The 20003-nt window shown below is 60.7% G+C and overlaps 1 protein-coding gene across 20 annotated transcripts in view; it reads left to right on the top strand.

Annotated features, from left to right (window-relative positions):
• The window catches only part of RAPGEF1 (Rap guanine nucleotide exchange factor 1), a 137442-nt gene extending 117642 nt beyond the window's left edge, over positions 1-19800 (top strand). For 13 of the 20 annotated variants that reach the window (XM_044926470.1, XM_044926469.1, XM_025261894.2 and 10 more), the window contains 14 exons: positions 13-93; positions 1717-1805; positions 5279-5387; positions 6924-6999; positions 9844-9928; positions 11847-11939; positions 12758-12943; positions 13505-13589; positions 13731-13825; positions 15077-15155; positions 15236-15337; positions 16147-16244; positions 17249-17377; positions 17540-19800. In XM_044926470.1, the coding sequence (XP_044782405.1) occupies positions 13-93; positions 1717-1805; positions 5279-5387; positions 6924-6999; positions 9844-9928; positions 11847-11939; positions 12758-12943; positions 13505-13589; positions 13731-13825; positions 15077-15155; positions 15236-15337; positions 16147-16244; positions 17249-17377; positions 17540-17690 (1458 nt within the window). In that variant the 3' untranslated portion in view covers positions 17691-19800. The remainder of the gene's footprint in view (positions 1-12; positions 94-1716; positions 1806-5278; positions 5388-6923; positions 7000-9843; positions 9929-11846; positions 11940-12757; positions 12944-13504; positions 13590-13730; positions 13826-15076; positions 15156-15235; positions 15338-16146; positions 16245-17248; positions 17378-17539) is intronic. The other 7 variants (XM_044926471.1, XM_025261905.2, XM_025261890.2 and 4 more) reach the window with 1 other exon arrangement.
• The last annotated feature ends 203 nt before the right edge of the window (positions 19801-20003 follow it).

The following is a 20003-nucleotide window of genomic DNA, read 5'->3' as shown; positions in this document are numbered from 1 at the left end:
TGTCTCCCCCAGAGCGAGCACGCCTGTGAGGGGGACTACGTCAGTCTGTATTGCTCTGGCCAGAGCAGCGAGGAGCTGGCCCGCCCTCGAGGAGTAAGTAACCTCGGGCTGCCTAGTGCATGCGGCCAGGCCTGCGGCTAGGCTCTGCTCCCATCGGCCTGAGGCTCCCATCGGCCTGAGCCTCCTACTCAAGAGCTGCCTGGCCCGGGGCCGACCTGGCTCTGCAAGGAGAGGACGGGGCTTCCGGCGGAGCCTTCTTTGCTTTCGCTTCCGCGTATGGGTCCCCTGCAGCCTGGCCGGCTGGCCTGCTAGGAATCACAGAGCAGCTGGCTCAGCCCTGGTTGGCTACTCTCAGGGATTTCTTCCCACCCCATCTTCCGGTGTTGAGGCCTGTCTCCTGTCGTCCTCTGAGACGGGGAATTCTCTCTCTCCCGCACTGAGCTCTCCAAACCAACACCCCTCTCCCAGCATGCTCCACGACCACGCCCCCTGCTCCCAGGGCAGCTGGTGAGAGTCCCAGGCCTCACACCGTCGTGGTCGCCCTGGTCTTCTGCTGTCCCAGTGCCAGGCAGTCAAGGGGCTGTGATTCAGCTGAGCAGTCAGCTGTCCAGGTTTTGCTGCAGCAAAACATGAGCAAGTGCAGAACCTTCCAGAATAACTCTCCCACCCTGAGCCAGGCCCAGTCTCTAGAGGAGGTACCCTGGGGGTACTCCGTCCTCCTCTGGGGTCAGCTCAAAGGGCCCAGCCGTTGAAAGCATGGTCACTCTCATTATGATGACCCCATAGCACCTCAGATATCTACACAAGTAGGCCCCACTTCAGGCATTAGCAAAGCTGTAGAATGAGGTGGAGTTCCCACTCTGGTGGAATCCAGCCTGGTCCCCAGGAGCTGTTTTTCCCCAGGTGTCCCCTGCATCTTCCAGGTCAGCCTCTGTACATGGAGCCCGTCCCAGGCTGACCTTCCAGGGCTCCCCTCCCCCTGTGACCCTCCATGAGGACGTTTCTGCATCTTTGTGTCCCGCCCCCCGGGTCCCCCCTTCTCTGTTGCGGCCCGGGCGGCAGACCAGGGGTGCCAGGGCCGTGTGGTCACTGAGAGGGGTGGGCCAGGTTCCTGGGAAGAAGCCAGGGTGCTGGAGGAGGGGAAGGGCTGCCTTGTGCTCCTGAGCAGCGAGGCCCTTGGGAAGCGTGATGGGGCCAGGTGAGCACTGCGGTGCTGAGGGCGTCGGTGACTAGGAGATCAGCAGAGGTGTGCTGCACACCCCGGGGCACAGTGGGCAGGGCTGCAGCTTTCAGCTCTGGGGTCAGGGGCAGGCCCCGTCCCTCCCCACAGCCTCTGTTTCTCTGTGTGCCCGGGCACGTGGATGCCCGCCAGCAGGTAAGGTGTTGGTCAGGGCCACAGAGGAAGGGCATGCACTGGCTGAGCTTGGCTGTGTGATAGGTAGCCCCCGGGGCGGCCCCTTCTGCCGGGAGGTGATGGGATGGCTCCGTCTAGGCCGGCAGCTGACGGGGGCTCTGGGTAGCGGAGCCTTCACTCTACCTGAAGGCAGGGTACTAGTCGGAAGAGGCCGTGCTTCCTGTGTGCCGGTCGCGGTGGACGCGTTTATATCTCAGGCCACTCCCTGGGAATTCGCGCTCCGAAGCCGCAGGCAGGTGCTCTGCAGAGAGCGGCCCAACAGGGGCAGCTGTCACACACCCAGCTCTGCCTTCTCTTTCCAGGAGTCACCCGCGGCGAAGGACGGACACTCCAGAGACGCCACGTCGGCCAGCTGTGTGCCCGGAAAGGAGGGCAGGGACAGCGGGGACAGGTAGGAAAAGCCCCTCGTGGGGCAGGCACCCTGAGAGCAGCGTGTCTGCCATCCGGTGACCACTGCCCCTGCCCGCAAGGCCTCCGGGGGTTTGTGTTCACACCTGGGCTGCGCAGATGCTGTGCTTTTTACAAATAGAAAGTTTGTAGCAGCCGTGCGTCAAGCAAGTCTGTGGGCACCGTCTTTCCAACAGCATCTGCTCGCTTAGTGTTTCTGCATCGCAGTTTGCTAATTCTCCCAGGAGTTCAAACTTTTTCACTATTACTGTATTCATTATGACAATCTGTGGTCTTTGAGGTTACTATGGTAATTGCTTTGGGGCATCACAGACTGTGTCCATGTAAGATGGCAGACTGAATCAATAAACACGGTGTGCGTTCGGACTGCTCCACACTCTCCGAATAGCTATCCCCCGCACCCCCAGCCGCCCCCGTCTCCCTCCCTCTCAGGCCTCCCTGTCCCCAGATACACAGTATTGAAGTTAGGCTAGTTAATAACCCCACATTGGCCCCTAAGTGTTCAAGTGAAAAGAAGAATCGCTCCTGTGTCAGTTTAAATCAAAAGCTAAAAATGATGGGGTTCAGCGAGGAAGGCATTTTGAAAGCCAGGACAGGCCTAGAGCTAGGCCTCTTGCACCAACCAAACAGTTAGGCATGTTGTGAAGGCAAAGAAAGTCCTTGAAAGAAATTAAAAGGGCTGCTCCAGAGATCACACGAATGGTAAGACAGAGAAACAGCCTTCCTGCTGGTATGGAGAATGTTTGGGTGGTCTGGATAGAAGATCAAACAAACCAGCCCAACACTCCCTTAAGCCTCATCCAGAGAAAGACCCTAATCTCTTCAATTCTGTGAAGGCTGAGTGAGGTGAAGAGGCTGCAGAAGAAAATTCTGAACCTGGCAGGAGTGGCTCATGAGGGTTCGGGAGAGAAGCCGTCTCATAACACGCAAGTGCAGGCGAAGCAGCAGATGCTGATGCAGGAGCTGCAGCAGGTCATCGAGAAGTCCTAGCTCAGATCATCCATGGGAGAGGCCACACTAGACGGCAGATGCTCAGTGTAGAGGAAACAACCTCCACTGGAAGAAGATGCCATCCAGGCCTTTCATAGCCAGAGAGGAGAAGTCAGTGCCTGGCTTCAAAACTTCAAAGGACAGGCTGACTGTCTTGGGGGCTAACACAGCTGGTGGCTTGAAGCTGAAGCCAGTGCTCATTCACCATCTGAAAATCCTAGGGCCCGTTAAGAGTGATGCTGACTCTATTCTGCCTGTGCTCTGTACGTGAAACAGCAAAGCCTGGGCGACAGAACATCTGTTCACAGCATGGTTCGCTGAATATTTTAAGCCCACTGTTGAGACCCGCTGCTCAGAAGAAAAGATGCCTTTCAAAGTAGCACTGCCCGTGGAAAATGGACCCGGTCACCCGCGAGCTCTGATGGTGATGTCGATGGGCGATGAAATCAGCGTTGTTTCCGTGCTTGCTGATGTAACATAATCCCACCCCTCACAGGCCTCCATGCCAGCCCCAGACAGCCACTGCTTCTTGAGTATCTGCACACGCACTGTTCACCTTACAACTACCCATAACAGTGTTTTCTTCTTCAAATCCTAAGCCAACCTCTCCTCCACCTCTTATGAGTTCAAGTGTAATGAAGGAGTATAAAAAATTCCTACCCCCAAATTTTTTATTGTGAGTTTCTAGAGGTAGTGTGTATGTTGTATGTCGTGTGTATTCGAAACTGTTATGAAAATGACCCTCAGTCCCCAGATATTTCAGCATGCCTCAAAAGTGCCAACCTGATTACAGTATGATTATCACACCCAAGAAGAGTAATATTAACTTCCTTCTGATATGCAAATGATAGAAAGTGAAGAGGAAGTAAAGATCCTCCTGATGAGGGTGAAAGAAGAGAGTGAAAAAGCTGGCTTGAAACTCAACACTAAAAAAACTAAGATCGTGGCATCCGGTCCCATCACTTCATGGCAAATAGATGGGAGAAAAGCAGAAGCAGTGGCAAATTTTATCTTCCCAGGCTCCAAATCACTGCAGACAATGAATGCAGCCATGAAATTAAAAATACACTTGCTCCTTGAAAGAAAAGCTGTGAGAAACCTAGACAGCATATAGCTCATAAGACTAATTTTTTTGGAACCAGGTCAATCAGGATTCATGTTTGCATTTAGCCATATGTCTCTGTAATCTTTGGTAACATTCTCAGTGTTGGCCTGAGTCAAATCTGACCAGCTGTGGAAATACGTAGTAACTCTCCCACCTGCACGTAGAAAGGGTAATTGCAGGACCCGCCTATCAGCTCTGCCACCTGCGACTTCATGCTGACATCCCCTTCTTTGTGAGATGTTCCACACATTCAGTTTTTCCTCACTCTTTTGGCTAAGGTTTGGCTGGGGGTCCTGGGTGCAGAGCTAAGCAATACCCATTGTTTTGTCAAGCCTAAACATAAATAGTTAAAGATATGGTGAAAACAGCAAGAGATAGGGGAAAAAATGGAAAGCTTTCCCCAGGGGCCGGTTGACGAGGGCTGCCCACCCAGCCTGCTCTGGCCGCTCCTCAGAGTCGTGCCCCTGGGGTCCATCCGTGTGACGCGGCGCCTCAGGTCTCCCCGAGTGTTAAGGGGTGGTGGGTGTTCTACTCTAACACCCAGCGGCAGAGGTGTCTTGCCAAGACACCTTATGTCTTAGATACTGAGTATTAAAAATGAGGCCTCTGACCACAAGGCCAGTCAGTGGCTCACGGGGTCCTTCATGAGAATGATGGGAATCACGGAGAAAACGCTGGGGGAAAGCAAGGTGCCTACAGATCCCACGGCTGTCTGCCTGCTGCGTCCCCCCACCACTCCCCATGTGCTTCCTCTGGGGGTTCTCTCCTCCCCACACTCCTGCTCAGTGCTTCAGTCCCAGCTTGCTCCTCCTACCCTCAGGCCCTCCTGGCCCTTGTCCCCACCAGCACTCCAAGGACAAGGGCCTGGTTCCCGCTCTTCAGTCCCCCAGAGAAGTGGCCCCGGGCAAAGACCTGGAATGGCACTGAGATGAGTGCTGGCCTGTCCCCTAGCCCGCTGGCCCTGTGCTGTCCTCTCCTGGAGTACTGACTGTCCGTGCGGTGGGCCTTGACGCAGATGACTGAGACCGTTACTTCATCAAAGCTCTCAGTGGAACCTTCTTGATCTGTGTGCTTAATCCCTTCCACTTAACCGATGGAGCACGCAGAGAGCAGGGACTGTCCTGAGGTCACACAGCTCATCAGGAGCAGAGTTAGAAACCCAGTCTGCGTCCCGGCATCCATCCACCCCCTGTGGAGGGGTGGGAGCAGGTCTGGTCTTCTCATGGAGCTGCGGTCCAGGGAAGACTTGCTTGGGGAGCATCAGTACCACCCAGACCCCACGCACGGGGTCATGCTGCCTTGGCCGCAGGTGCATGAAGCCCCAGGCCTGTTGACACAACACAAACCACATCTCTTTCCAGGGCCCGGAAGTCGCCAGATGCTCCAGAGGCTCAGTCAGAGGAGGAGGTGGACGAGCTCTCCCTCATTGACCACAACGAGATCATGGCGAGGCTGACCCTCAAGCAAGAGGTGGGTTCCTCACAGGCCATACATGCAGCGTCTGGCCCAGAGAGAGGGTGAAGGGGCGTTGAGAAGGGAACCTGGAAGTGACCCACACACAAAGGCCGCAGCCAAGTGCTGACCCCCAGTGGCCCTGGGCTGTGGGCTCTGCACCCTCTTGTCCTGGCCCCGTGCCTGGGCCACTGTAGGAGCTCCAGGACCCTGGGCGCATGGCGACTGCCCGGAGGAACTGTGCTGTCCCTTCTCCAACACTTGGAGAGTGAGCTTGGGCAAGTGGCCTGTCCTCCATAAGCCCCGGACGATAGGACTCTGGAGGCTGTGGTGAGAACGAGGCCCACGTGGGTGCTCAGCGTGGAGCCCTGTGTGCTGGGCCCTCCTTAGTGCAGGGTGTTTTCATGTTAGTGACAGAACCGTCCACGTGGCTCTGCGGGGGAGGCACACGCCGATGAAGGGATTTCAGGCCTGGCCACACGGCTGCCTCCAGCCGGTGTCTTATCAGAAGAGCCTCACTGGTGAACATGGCGCCCAAACCCGTCACCACCTGAGGAGCTGAGCTGAGAGGGCCTTCCGCTCCCTGCTGCCCAGCAACCCTGGGGACTCAGGGGAGCAGCTCCCAGTGACGGCCTTGACCCCTCCCCGGGGAGGTAGCCGTGTTCTACACACGTGTTCTACACACGTGTTCTACACACGTGTTCTACGTGACAGACATGGCCTTGTCATGGCCTGGAGGAACCAAAAGGCGGGGGCTGGCTCCTCTGCAGAGAGAATGATGTGACTCTTGCCAGAAGTTTCTTCAGAAAAAGCAGGTCCTGGGCATCACTGCCCTGCCTTAGCTAGAAATCCAGGATGCTCCCAGGACCCTGGGTTTCCAGGGATAAAGCCTGCCCTAGAGAGGAAGCCGCGTCTCTGAGAGCAAGTGCTGGAGACATGCGGAGGCGCGCGCTGGGCGGTCTCCTTCAGGATTACAGGGAGTAGCCTGGGCCTTCTGGTCCTGTGACAGCTCTTTCTTGGCTCCAGGCCAGGTTTGTGGGTGAACGCCTCCGTTTGCTCCTAGGAAAATAAGACTTTTCCCTTAATAGACAGGCTGCGGTCAGTATAAGCCACACTGGCTATAACTCTGCATCTTTGTGACATATCACTCCTCTAAGGGCTCCTGGGAAGAACGTGTGTCCCTCCCCCAGAGAGCAGGTGTGGGTTCGGCAGCTTGCTGCAGCTCTCCTGGAAGCAGCCTGCCGTCTGCACCCTTGTCCTGCACCCTCCGGTCCTGCCTGCCTCCCCGTGGGCTCCCCCGTCCCCTCCTCCCCTCTCTGACCCGTGGGCTGGAGGACTGTTAGGAGCCAGGTCCCCGACCCGGCAGTGTCCTTGCTGCCCGGTGCCGTCTATGGAGTGTGCGGGTCGGATGAGCACCCCAGCCTCTGCAGCTAGGCCGGGCCGCTCCCGGAGCGTGGGGGTGCCGCGAGGACCTGGGGGGTCTGTCAGCTCGTCCCTAAACCGACTCTGACGGCTGTACTCTGCCCCATGCCCTCCTCTGCTGTGCTCCTGCAGGGCGATGACGGGCCAGACGTCCGTGGAGGGTCAGGCGACATCCTCCTCGTCCACGCCACAGAGACGGACAGGAAAGGTACGGCTGCCCTGTGCAGAGCTCGGCGGAGGCGGGGGGTCCCGCTGAAGCCTTGGCTCTGCCCCCCTCCCCTCTAGCACTGAGCGGGTCGGAGCTGCGGTCCTACAGTGAGCGCCACTGGGGGATAGGTGACCCACATGCAAAGCCAGCGCCTGTACGCCCCAGCTCTCTCTCTGCGTGGGTGCTTTGTGTGCCTTGTCGGGGTGAGTTTCCGGGACAGAGCTCAGCACCTGCGGGCACTGCACAGACAGGGCCTGAGCAACAACACGCCTGCCACGGCAGTGAAGTCATGTTGACGTACGGGGAGCGTTTTCTACTTTTCCTGATGTTTGGCCCTGATGGCCACACTGGGCTGCATCTCTTTTCCTCTGGGAGCTTTGTGGGCAGACACTCTGTCCAGTCCCATAGCAGCGGTACCAGCACCGAGCGGGGCTCCCCGCCCTCGGCACAGAGACACCGCATTCCCGCCCCGGTCCTTCGGGAGGGCTGGAGAAGCAGGGCCTGTCTGTCTGCTGGTGAAGGCGCAGTCTTTCCAGGTTGTGTTCTGGGGGGAGGGGGAGGGGAGCTGTGAAGCCTGCGCCCGTGACCTTGGTCAGGCGGGAGGGGCCACGCACACACGCCCACAGCTGGGCCCACCTCCCCCCACATCCATTTCCTTTTTACATTTTTTAAATTGTCAGATGACGGAACAGCAGTGTTGAAGTAGGGAGTGGAGGAATTGAAACACCTCAGTCTTGAAGCCCTAACCCCCCAATTTCATGTCTGTACTCGACCTGGTCCTCGCGTCTTGACAGCAGGTTTCCCCAAGTATGTCGCCCAGATGGAAAATTTTAAATTAGGAAATCAGTACCAGAGTAATTGTTTGCATTGCTGAAAATTTGAAAAATAGAGAAAAAGAAGAAATGGCTCCTGCAGACTCTTCGCAGCCACGCTGTTGCCCTGCGGGTTTCTTCTGACCCGAGCACTGCACAGTTCCTGAGACCCTGGGTTTGAACCCTGGCAGGCGGCCTCTAGCCCCTGCCCAGCCTCAGCTGACTCAGCTTTGTGAAGCAGTTAGGCGCCCTGTGGGTGTGAAGGTTGCATGAGCTGAGATGAAACACACCTGGCACATAGGAAGTGCTCGGGGGTCTCTGCATCCCTGGGACAGCCCCTGCAGTGCCCCCTCCCCCACGCCTGCTGCACCGGCCGGAGCTCCGCCCTCAACCTGGAGAGAGAGAGGCTGAATGAGGGCCAGCTTCAGACCTCGGCTTTTAGCAGGAAGCTGCTGACCTGCCAGGTGCCGCGGGCTGTGGCCCAGGCCAGAGGGAGCCCGGCGGGCAGGGCGGCCCCGAGACCTTCCAGCCAGTACTGACTGTGCCTGGGGAGGCGGCCCTGCTGCCCCTGGGAGCTTCCACTCTCTCTTCTCCGTGGAGGGGTTTTGAGGCTCCAGGCATTTGTCCCCGGGATGGACGTTGAGTTAAAGGCCCTGGGCCATAGCAAACTCCTCAGGCAGGGGCCGCCTGCAGACCAGAGACCACACCACTGGCTGGAGGCCCCAGGCTCAGGGCGCAGCCCCAGACCCCTTCTTTCAGAAGCAAGCCTTGGCTGGTGCTCGACCCATCTCTGCTTCCTCATCCCTCTTTGAACAGAAGCCCAGTCTTGACAGGAGTTGGGTGGTGTCGGGGGGCAGTGCTTGGAGTCCAGGAGGGAGCCCGAGCCCAGTGCCGCTGACCCCACTGTGGCCCCGGCCCTGAGCCCCGCTCAGGTCACCACTCTGCTGGCCGGGCCCCGCCAGCATGCCCCAGACATGGGTGCAGGGGGGGCTTCTCTCCTCGTTGTCCTGAGGGTGATCAGGGAGGGCAGGGGACAGGAGCCAGGGCTCAACCAGGTGGGGCTGCTCAGCTGGAGAAGGGGTTCTCGGGGCCTCCCCCCAACGAGTTGGGGGAGGGATGAGAGAAGACAACAGACAGTGGTCTGTGTCTAGCAAGTGTGCGCTTAGCCTCACAGGGAGGACTGCAGATCAGCCTCCTGGGGAGGATCGCAGGTCAGCCTCACGGGGAGGGCCATAGCCTCATGGGGAGGACCACAGGTCAGCCTCACAGGGAGGACTGCAGGTCAGCCTCATGGGGAGGGCTATAGCCTCATGGGGAGGGCCACAGGTCAGCCTCACAGGGAGGACTACAGGTCAGCCTCATGGGGATGATCACAGGCTTGGGAGCCAAATCCAGACTCAAACCTTAGCTCCAGCACAGGATAACCTAAAGTTCACTAGCTTGACCAGGTCCTGTGTCTCCAGGAGGAACCTTCATTTAAAACTCCCCGATTTTTTCCTCAGTGTCAGAGACTGCCTGGTTAGGAGGGTGTGTCACAGCTGTGAATAAAGGGACCGTTGTGAATCTGGCAAGTTTGGGAATCCCCGACGAGAAGCTCCCTAAAGGGAAGGAGAGGTGTTGAGTGGGAGCGGCCAGCCCGAGTCCCACCCGGCCTCCAGGCCAGGCTCCTCCTAGGGGGCCCCTCCCTCCCCTGGCACCAGAGCCTGCACCCGGGAGTGTCCAGTGGTGTGCCAGGCAGAGCCCCAGGCCTTTCCCTCAGCCTCTCACTGTGTGGGGACTCCCAAGGCGGTTGTTCCTGGGCCCTGCTGCCCCTCAGCGTTACCTGTCACTTAGCTTCAGAGCCCTGCTGACAGGTCTGAATTGTGTTCTCTTTGCCCGTGATGGTTAAGACTCGAATCATCAAGTCTTTGGGCAAACAAGAGGCCCTCAGCGTCTGGTCAGAGTGGGGAGCGCGGCCTGCAGCGGGCATGCTGCCCATCGATGCCCGCACCAGCAGCAGGCTGGCTGATTCGTTCCTTGCTCCTCCCTCCAGATCTGGTGTTGTACTGCGAGGCCTTCCTGACCACCTACAGGACCTTCATCACTCCCGAGGAGCTCATCCAGAAGCTGCAGTACAGATATCCTTGCCGCCCCACCCTCCTTCACAGAGCCTTCTGCAGGATGGGGGCAGCGATGAGGGGCAGTGCCCAGCCCAGCTCTGCATGTCCCGGCTTGGGGTCTCAGGCCAGGCTCCTTTGAGCCTCATTCTGTCTTGAGAGGGCCAAGTGACATTACGTGATGTGCTTGGAACAGAGAGTGCTGCCTGGTGGCCATTGTGATCACTGGGTGATTCTGAGACGGAAGGACCTGATATGCCCTGAGGGGTTTCCCAGGTGGTGCTAGCGGTAAAGAACCCACCTGCCAATGCAGGAGACACAGGTTCTATCCCTGGGTCCGGAAGATCCCCTGGAGAAGGGAATGGCAGCCCACTCCAGTGTTCTGGCCTGGAGAATCCCATGGACAGAGGAGCCTGGAGGGCTGCAGCCCGCACAGTCAGACATGACGAGAACAATGCATCCTGAGGCAGGGAGTGTGTGGGTCCCGGGGATCCAGGTCGCTGGCATGTGCGGCCTCTGGGAGCTGAGCCTTGGGTGCCAGGGGTGACAGGTACAAAGTGCACGGGACGTGAGGGCATTTGGACTCCAGGGAACAACCCCAGGGCAGGCCCGGCCCGTCCACCTGCCGGCAGGCCCCGCAGTGGACCGAAGCCCGGCATCCGTGCTGCAGTCAGCGCCCGCCCCACAGGCTCGCCCTTTCAGAGACGCCGCCCCCCAGCAGTGGCCAAGGAAGACCCGAGGCCGGCAGGGACCTGCTCTGTCGCCTCTTTCTCAGATGCAGTCTTGCCCCTCCTGCCAAGGCTGACCTGCAGCTCCTGTCCCAGAAGTGGGTCCCCTCCCAGCCTCGTCCTGTGTCGCAGCCTGTGGCTGCCACCTGCTGGACAGCCCAGCCCTAGGCGGGCAGGCCTGAGTCCTTCAGCTCTCCCCGCCCTCCCCTGTGCCCAGGCGTCCCCCGCCCGGTCTCCGTCTCCTCTGTGACCCGCCTCGGGGCCCCGGGCCCTCAGAACCGGACGGCCCACACACAGACTTCCTGGCCTGCAGCCTCACACCTGCAGTGGCCGCAGTCCTGGCTCAGCGATGACAGCCTCGCACCTGCCGGGCCCCTCCTGCTGTCGGCTGTGGCGCAGCGCTGCACGGGTGGCCTCGCTCGGCTCCGATAGCGTTTTATGTACTTATCGTCACTGTAAGGCAGTGCCCTGATACTGTTTCACACCACGTATAATTAGGGAAAGCGAGCTTCAGAGAGGGTCATGGGGCCCGTACGGCAGTGTGGAGGAAATGCACCCACGCCCAGGCTTCCCAGACCTGGCTTCTCAGCATATACCCTGTGTGGCCACTTCAGGCGTTTCAGTGGACAAGTCGCAGCACCAAGACCCTGGGCACAGCTGGCTGGCGAGCCTTGGTGCGGCAGGCACCAGCGCGGTCCCTGGTCTGTGACTCCCTCCCGAGTGCATTTCTAGAGAGTGGGTGGAAGGGAGCCGAGAAGGGTCCGGAGACGGCGAACCCAGGAGGGCAGCGAGAAGCCATGACACCCCAGGGCGGTGGGTCTCCAGAGCTGGGGAAGGACCTGGGGATGGATGACGTGCGTGACCTGCCCCGCCAGGCTGTGCGCCTCCCCCAGGGAACCGCTTTCCTCTGCCTGAGCTCAGGAGGCAGTCGTGCCAGTGCGTCACGGGACCTGGGCTCCACCCTGGCAGAGAGGCAGGCCTGGGCATGCAGGGGACGGCTCTGCCGGCAGGAGAGGCTGGCAGTCAAGAGCAATCCTCAGGGTCAAATAGGTGCGGGCTGACCCCCCTCCCAGCCCTGCCGCCCCGCACAGGCCTCTGCCCTCCCCATGTTCCCAGGGTTCGCTCAGGAAGGGAGGAGGCGGAGGGCGGCCTTCCCTTCACGTCCCCACCCCTGCCCGCGAGGATGGCTGTTTCTTTAACTCGGGCTCCACGTACGAGAAGTTCTCTCCTTTCGCCGACACATTCAAGAAGCGTGTGAGCAAGAACACATTCTTCGTGCTGGTGCGGGTGGTGGACGAGCTCTGGTGAGTCCTTCTGCCCGCGGGAGGGCAGGCTGCAGGTGTCGGGGTGCAGGCTTCCCCAGAGACGTGAGCCTCCCGTCACATTTCCACCTGCGTCTCCTGGGTCACCTGCCCACTGCCCCACCTGGGGTCCTGGATGGCTCGCTCCTGCCAGCTTCAACGTGAGCCCCAGGAGGATGACCTGGCCCCTCAGACCTAGTCGGCCCTGACTTCCTCGTGGGGGCAGTGCCCTCAGCCACCAGCGTCGGGAGGGACCTTCTTGCGCCCTCCGCAGCTGTCCCTGTTCCACTGAGTGGCACTTGGCCATTTCCCTTCGTTTAACAAACACAGAGCACGAGGTTCCTTTCCTGGGTCCAGAGAGCACCCCCAGCCTTGCCCTCAGGGAGGTGACCTTCTGCTGGGGAGTGACCGCAGGGTGGGGCTGGGGCACACTGTGAGGAGGACGTGCAGGGGGGTCCTGGGGGTCCGGTCCGCAAAGCCCAGACGGCTCCTGACCCATCACCCCGACAGGGCCCGGAGCTCCTCTGGGGCAGCATTTGTCTCCAAGTCCAGGCCCAGCATGGCCCCTCGTGCTTGTCCAGTGCCTCCGAGCATCCCCCGAGAGGACAGCAGTTACCTGCCACCATGGGGGCTCTGCCGGCAGGGTGCAGGGTACAGGCAGCCACCCCAAGCCCCTCTGCCACCTTCCCACCAGCGGTTTCCCAGCTCTGCTGCGGGGTGTCCCATGGCCCTCAGGGTCTTCGGGGTTTCAGGACTGGTGCCAGCAGCCCTCTTCTTATGCTTGCCTCCTGTGCCGCCCTGCGTGGCCCTTGGGCCTCTAGCCTGGTGGAGCTGACGGAAGAGATCCTGAAGCTGCTAATGGAGCTGGTCTTCCGCCTGGTGCGCAGCGGGGAGCTCAGCCTGGCGCGCGTGCTCCGCAAGAACATTCTGGACAAGGTCGACCAGAAGAAGCTGCTCCGGTGCGCCAACTCCGACCAGCCCCTGGCGGCCCGGGGAGTGGCAGCCAGGTGAGCCCCGACTGTGCGCCCGGGTGCTCCAGGCCCCCCCAGCAGAGAGGTGCTAGCAGCCGCCGCTCCCTTTTCACTCGGCGCACCCCTTCCCCAGCCCCGTGGCCCCATGTCCAGTTCTGACCGGGCTGTGACGGGGTGCCTCAGGGCCAGCCCCCGGGGTCCCCCAGGCTGGGCCTGTCTTCCAGGGTGGTGATGTGTGGGCCATCCCATTTTAACAGGAAGTGGGGTGGCAGGGCATGTGTGGGTGTCCCAGGACAGGGGGCAGGAGTGCCTTTCAGGCTGTGGGCAGCACTGAGTTCTTTCTGGTGCTAATACAGCAACTGTTATCGGTAATTGTCAAAAGCCCCCGTGCCACCCTGGCCATTCTGAGAATCTGTGTACAGGTTCCAGTCTGCCGCCTGCCCCTCTCCCATGGCTGTGGGGGTGCGTTGGTGTATCACCTCCTCGTTGGCGTCTCGGTCTCTGTGTGGCCGTGAAACAGGTCGTGTTCCTGAGGCCTGCAGGGAGGCCCCCACCATACCGTCCACCCACCGCTCATCTAGTGCCTCTGTCTTCCAGGCCCGGGACCTTGCACGACTTCCACAGCCATGAAATAGCCGAGCAGCTGACTCTGCTAGACGCCGAGCTCTTTTATAAAATAGAGGTACAGCCATACGTGGGGCTGGCGGGGTGGGGGCTGTCCCTGGCCCGGGTGAGCACTGCTGCTCGTTCCCGAGTGAGAGGAGCCGCCGCTCCCAGCAGAGCCGGAGGGCCTGGGTTCTAGCTGGTCCCCCTGCTTTTCCAGATTCCTGAGGTTTTGCTTTGGGCTAAAGAGCAGAACGAGGAGAAGAGCCCGAACCTGACCCAGTTCACGGAGCACTTCAACAACATGTCCTACTGGTGAGACGGGCCTCGGCGCGGACCCTCCTGCCGGGCTGTGGTGCCTTCGCAGCGTGCCCATGGCTAGGAGAAAGGGCTGCCCTTTTGTCCCCTCCCTGCTCCTTCTGGAGACCTGTGAGCATTCACTGTGACCCAGAGGCAGGGCAGGACAGAGCGTGTTCTGCGTGTGGAGAAGGGCCCCCTGAGGACCAGTTGAGGCGGGCTCGGCCAGGACTGATTAGTAATGTCTGCCATCCGTGGTGGCAGGGGAGGGTCTCAGCTTTGCCAGCCTGCACTGCTTAGGGCCCCACAGCCCCAGGGCTGAGCCGGCACACTGTCTGCATGAAGAACAGCGAAGGAGCGGCTCTGTTAATACTTTATTCAGCCTTAACCTCTTAGAGCAGGGTGAAACCCCACAGAGCGTTTACGATGTAACGCAGCAGAGCCACTGGCTCCACGGTGGATTTGGGGTGCCCACAGCCTCTCGGCCCCGAAAAAGGATATCAGGGCGTGGCGGCCAGGCAGGCTTGTCCTGACCCACACACAGCCCATCGCCAGCACCAGGGAGCGTGTGGGACTTTTCAAGCACTCCGAAGATAGTGTGTGGGGAAAGCAGGGCCTCTCCCCCTTGGCCTGCTCCCCTCCGCTCCCCCAGAAGCCTCTCGCTCCTCAGCATGTGCTTGGTGTAGCTGCCCCACAGAGGCCCAGGAGGTTTCCGGTTCACGCAGCCCTGAGTGCCGCCACCAGCTGCCCCTTGCTGGGCACTGGGGGCTCCAGACACATCCTGGGTCCTTCCTAGGAGGGTAGGTGGGACCCTTCAGAGCCACGCTTCTCAAGGCAGACTCAGTGCCGGTGCCCCGACGGGTCAGACGAGGGGGACACTTCCTCTGGCTAGCACGGGGTTGAGGCCACCGTGAGGTCCTCATGCAAGCCTGGCCTTAGGCTGCGGCTGAGGTTCTGAGAGGTGGCCTCCCTCGTGGCCTGCATGGTGGCCTCTTAACCCACACGCTCCCTCCTCTCCCGAGCTGATCCTGAGGCTGGTCACAGGGTGTTTCCAGCCGCCCTGGTGCTCGGGGTCAGCGCTCACCAGGAATGCCCACATCCATGGGGTCAGAGGTCCCCATCCTGGAGTTCAGCACTGGCCCCTTGGTGGGCAGGGGCTCGTGGCCAGTGGGTGCAGGCACCCACCTCCAATGCCCAACTCTTAGGGCCAGCCAGGGGCCTGGAGGGAGACCAGTCACTCAGCTGTCCTTCTCCCCTCGGTCTACGCAGGGTCCGGTCGATAATCATGTTGCAGGAAAAGGCCCAAGACAGGGAGCGGCTGCTCCTGAAGTTCATCAAGATCATGAAGGTAACTTGGGGCCCCCTCCCCAGAGGCGACCCCCCCACCCGTCCCCGCCCTCCCTCACGGCTGCCTCCCCCTCCCTGCAGCACTTACGGAAGCTGAACAACTTCAACTCCTACTTGGCCATCCTCTCGGCGCTGGACTCGGCCCCCATTCGCAGGCTGGAGTGGCAGAAACAGACCTCAGAGGTGGGCGGGTGCCGCCTAGTCTCCAGTCACTGGGCCCTGTGGGTGTGGGAGGCAGTGCCCAGGCCTAGCTTCCCCAGGGGCTGCTACGGGTGGGCCATGTGAGGCACGGGGTGCCCTGTGACCAGGCCAGATCTGTTGTTGGGTGGAGCGCTTCAGGGAGAAGGACGGGGTGCTGAGCAAACATGTGACCGAGTGGCCCGGCCCAGTCTGGGATCCGGGAGGCCCCGAGGAGGTGCTGGGTCACCCTGAGATCTGAGTAGGCGCGTCCTGGGGCACCTTCATCCTGGCGTGGGAGCTGTTCCTAGGGAAGCAAGGCAAAGCCCACAGGGCTGGGGTGTTGGCCGGGCTCCCTGGGAGTCGTCTCCCGAAATATAAAGGGACAGTTATGAAACAGTGGTGTCTGGAAAAGTGGGACATTACCCCCAGCTGCTCTAGGAACACATCAGAGGGCCTGAGAAGGCAGGGAAGGCTTCCTGGAGGAGGAGGCACGTGACAGGTGAGGGGGCACAGCCCAGCCAGCGTGCAGAGCGGCAATGTCACCGCCCTCCTGCCTTGAGTGTAGAGAGGCGGGAAGGCAGGCTTGGGGGGCAGGGAGCAGCACAGCCCGGCCTGCGGCACTGAGCACAGCCAAGCAGCAGCCCGAGCTCCAGACCCAGCTCTCACATGGGCACTGGCCGCTCGGAGACATGGTTCTGCAGTGGCCCTGTGTCCACAGCAGGCCTGGCCTGCCTGCGCCCGGGGCAGGGGGCCCTGGCTCTGGGTCGGTGCTCGGTGTTGCCGCGCTCACGGATGACGCGTCCTCCCGCCAGGGCCTGGCCGAGTACTGCACGCTGATCGACAGCTCGTCATCCTTCCGCGCCTACCGGGCCGCCCTCTCGGAGGTGGAGCCGCCCTGCATCCCGTACCTGTGAGTACAGCCTCCCTCGGGGTCCCCTCGCTCGCTGCCCCGTGGACAAACCCGTGGGGAAAGGTTTCCAACCTGGACGCTGTGCTTGTACTTAAAACATGCTCCTTGTTAGACGGCGGAGACGAGCGAGGATCCAGCAACAAGGCTCAGTCTGCCCACCTCCCCGTCCCGCTGCTCCTCCCCCTGTCCCGTCCCTGAGCGTGTGCAGGCACACGTGTGGACAGGCCTGTGGCACCGTGCTCTGCTCAGCTGCCCCAGGCCTGGCCGCACCTCACAGCAGCCCAAGGTCCCTCCAGTCTCCCCAGGGACCCTGGGAGTACCTGGCTGAGGCAGCTCTGGATGGGTCCCCCTGTGGGCCGGGATGAGGGTAGGCGTTTTCACCAAAAAGAATCCATGGCACGTATGCTTGGGAAACAGCAGGAAAAATCAGAGCTAAGTGGGTTTCTTGTGCATGTCAGATCCCTTAGTATGGTAGTGGACAGCGGGGACTTCCAGGAGAGGGACGGGAGACTCCGCAGTGACCTGAGGCTGAGTGTCCGGGGGCACGTCCCTCAGGCCTGCACCCTCAGAAACACGGCTTTTATAGCTCACAGCCCCCTCCTTGCCTCCGTCCCACCCCGGCTCCATGGCAGCTGCGTCTTCCCCGCTGGGGGAACCGCCCCGCCCCTCGTCAGGTGGTTTCATGCCCTCTGTGTGAAAGCACGTGACTGCACCCGATAACCCAGGGGATTGACCCCCACCACCACCGAGTTTGGGGTTCTGTTCTCCTGTCCCTGTTGCTTGTACGTGGTGGACTGTGGCTCTGCCAGGCCAGCACAGGGGTTGCGGGGTTCCCTATATAGCAGGCAGGCCTGAGCCTGCCTTTCCGGAGCCCCAGAGCCTGGGAGCCAGGAGTTCCCGCCAGCAGCAGCACAAGCATCCAGACACGCGCTGGGGCACCGGCCCGTAAACCCGCTGCCTTCTGAGCCGCCCCCAGGGTGCTCACCAGCTTGTCTGTCTCCCAGGGGGCTCATCCTGCAGGACCTCACCTTCGTCCACCTGGGGAACCCAGACTACATTGACGGGAAGGTGAACTTCTCCAAACGCTGGCAGCAGTTCAACATCCTGGACAGCATGCGGTGCTTCCAGCAGGCGTGAGTGTGGCCGTCCTGGGGGCTGGCGGGTCTCCCTGGGGCCCAAGCAGAGGGGAGCCCCTAGCTCTGAGGGCCAGTGGGGGCACGCTTGCCCCCTGCGTTCGCTTGGGTGGTGGGGGTCCCAGGGCTGGTGGCCCTCATGGCCGCCCCCTCCTCCCCCAGGCACTACGACATCCGGAGAAACGACGACATCATTAACTTCTTCAACGACTTCAGTGACCACCTGGCTGAGGAGGCCCTATGGGAACTCTCTCTGAAAATCAAACCCAGGAATATAACGAGGAGGAAGACAGATAGAGAAGAGAAGACCTAGGGGTGGCTGCCGCGGGTGAGGAGAACGCCCAAGAGAGGCGCAGGGCTGCTCCGAGGCTGAAGGGACTTTGGACCTGTGCGGTGGCGGTGGCCCGGGCAGGCCCCTGCTGTGCCAGGCAGGCGTCCGCAGCCCATGGCCAGCTCCATCCTGCACAGGAACAGACCCCCAGCCATGGCAGAGCCACAAGCAGCTCTCACAGCCGAGCCATGACCCGGCGGTGTGGGTTTGGTTGGGGTTCTTCTTTCGCACCGTCTTCCGCTCTGCCTGTGTCCCCTCCCTGAGCCCGGGAGCCGCAGAGCACGTGGTCAGCAGACTGAGGGACAGGGGCCCGCGGGCCGGGGCTGCCCGCCCGGTGACCATGGATGACAGGACCTGCAGGTGGGCGGGGAGACTGGGCAGACTCCTCTCACTTCCCACGCACTGCTTTTTCAGCGGAGGAGGGGGGCATTGCTCACCTGGCCTGGAAAGGTACGACAGGGGGCCCCTCAGCAGCCCGGAGCTGGGGCTCTGCTCACGGTACCGGCCTGCCCTCGCCAGGCCTGAGCAGCAGCCGTGTTGGTCCTGTTTCGCCCTTTCGTCTACCCCCGCCCTCACCCCCCGACCCGGGCACTGCGGGAGCTGGGCAGGCAGGCCGTGACCCGCCCCCAAGGATCACTCCAGCTAAGTGGGGCCGGCGCTCTTGGTGAGTCCCTTCAGAGAGGGGAGGGTGGGCCAGTGGCCCCGCCTCTGTCGCTTGCCATGTGCCTTAAACTCCAGCTCCTGCGGGCTCCCCTCCCGCCTTGTCCCCAGCCTGCTGGGGCCAGACGGGCTGCTCTTCAGCCCTTTCTGCCGGCTCTCCCGTGGGAGGACAGGGTCTCGGCTGCAGAGACCCGCCCGCCATGGCGTCTTCAGGGGCAGGTGCTCTTTCACCCTGCGCTTTCCCCTAAGCCATTCTCGCTGCTGAGGCTGACAATCCGAGGCAAGGTCAGTGGGGGCTCCGCACACAGAGGTGCCCACCGGACTCCATGCCAGCCAGGCCTAGGCGTGCGGGCAGGCCACCCCCCTCCTGATTAGTTTCACATCACTGAGTGCCCACTGTTACTGGGTTTGGGACTCGGGCAGGCAAACAGCAGGCTCGATCCAGGCTTAGCCCAGTTTCAACAGAACGAAAAGAGTGGAAGCAATCTCTGTTGACTATTTAAAGAAACAACCCTGTCACTCTGAGTCCTTCATGGGCTTCTAAACAGTTTTTACTGAGAAGCCATCTGTCCTGTACACAGAGGGGAGGAGTCTGAAATGTCAGCTACAACCCCTCAGCAGCGATCCTTGGGCGGAACGCGTCACTTTATTATTTAAGGAGTGTGTGTGTGTGTAGAGTCGCTGTTTATGAACAGTACTGTGTGTGGGGTTGGGTTTTAGTTTGTTCCCGCTTTTTTGAGTCCTCTCATTTCAGCCTCCCTCCCACCTCCCTCCCGGCCTGGCCGGCTCTGCTGATGCTGCTGCGTGTGCGGAGCCGGGCCTCCGTGGCTCAGGGCCCAGGACCATGTGGACTGTGGTTCCCACAGCGGTGACCTGGAGTGCGGGGGGGCTTTGCCACCCCTCACTTCAGAGCAGACCGGGCACACCGTGCAGGTGGGCCAGGGGCCGGCCTGGCCAGGTGACCCCTCTGCGTGAGGACAGCAGGTGCAGTGTGTGTTTTAACTTATTGGGCTCAGGGTTCCCCACATCCACCTCCTGGAGACCCATCCCTGGCTCTAGGTGCTGCCAGCCTGGCTGTGTGGTTTGTCTGGCTTAGGGGCCAAGTCAGGTGTACGAGCCAGCCTGTGTGACAAGGACGCCCTTGGGAGGATTCGGTCCCCTATGGGGGTCCCTTCACACCTGCGGGTGTGAGTGGGTCAGGGCAAAGGCAGGCATGTGCCAGGTCCGAATTAAACCCCGATTCTGAGCAGCGCCTCCCCCCACCACCTCCCAGTGTTATTACATTGTAATATATCCCCGACTAGACTAACCGGCTGATCGTGGCATCTTCCCGCAGACATTTCAAACCTGTAACTTTTATATGAAAGGAAAATAAACACAGATGAAAGCCGCGGCCGCCTGTGTGTGCACCGCATGCCGCGTGTCAAAGCGACCATCTGAGCTGTCTCCTTTCTTTGATCACCCTGAGGGCAGGAGGGGTTAGGGGCCTTCTGTCCCTGTCGCTGTGCTCCCTTCTCAGCGCTTGCAGTTTCTCCACCTGGAAGTGGCAGCAAGGACAGCTCTACCTTACAAGGTCTGTGAATGCTCCGCAAGTTACACCTGGAACAGTTACTCCTTAGCCTGTATCACATACCG

This window comes from Bubalus bubalis, chromosome 12 (genome assembly GCF_019923935.1).
Source record: "Bubalus bubalis isolate 160015118507 breed Murrah chromosome 12, NDDB_SH_1, whole genome shotgun sequence".
Lineage (NCBI taxonomy): Eukaryota > Metazoa > Chordata > Mammalia > Artiodactyla > Bovidae > Bubalus > Bubalus bubalis.
The sequence above is the reverse complement of the archived record's forward strand: the minus strand, read 5'-3'. Positions and strand labels throughout refer to the sequence as shown.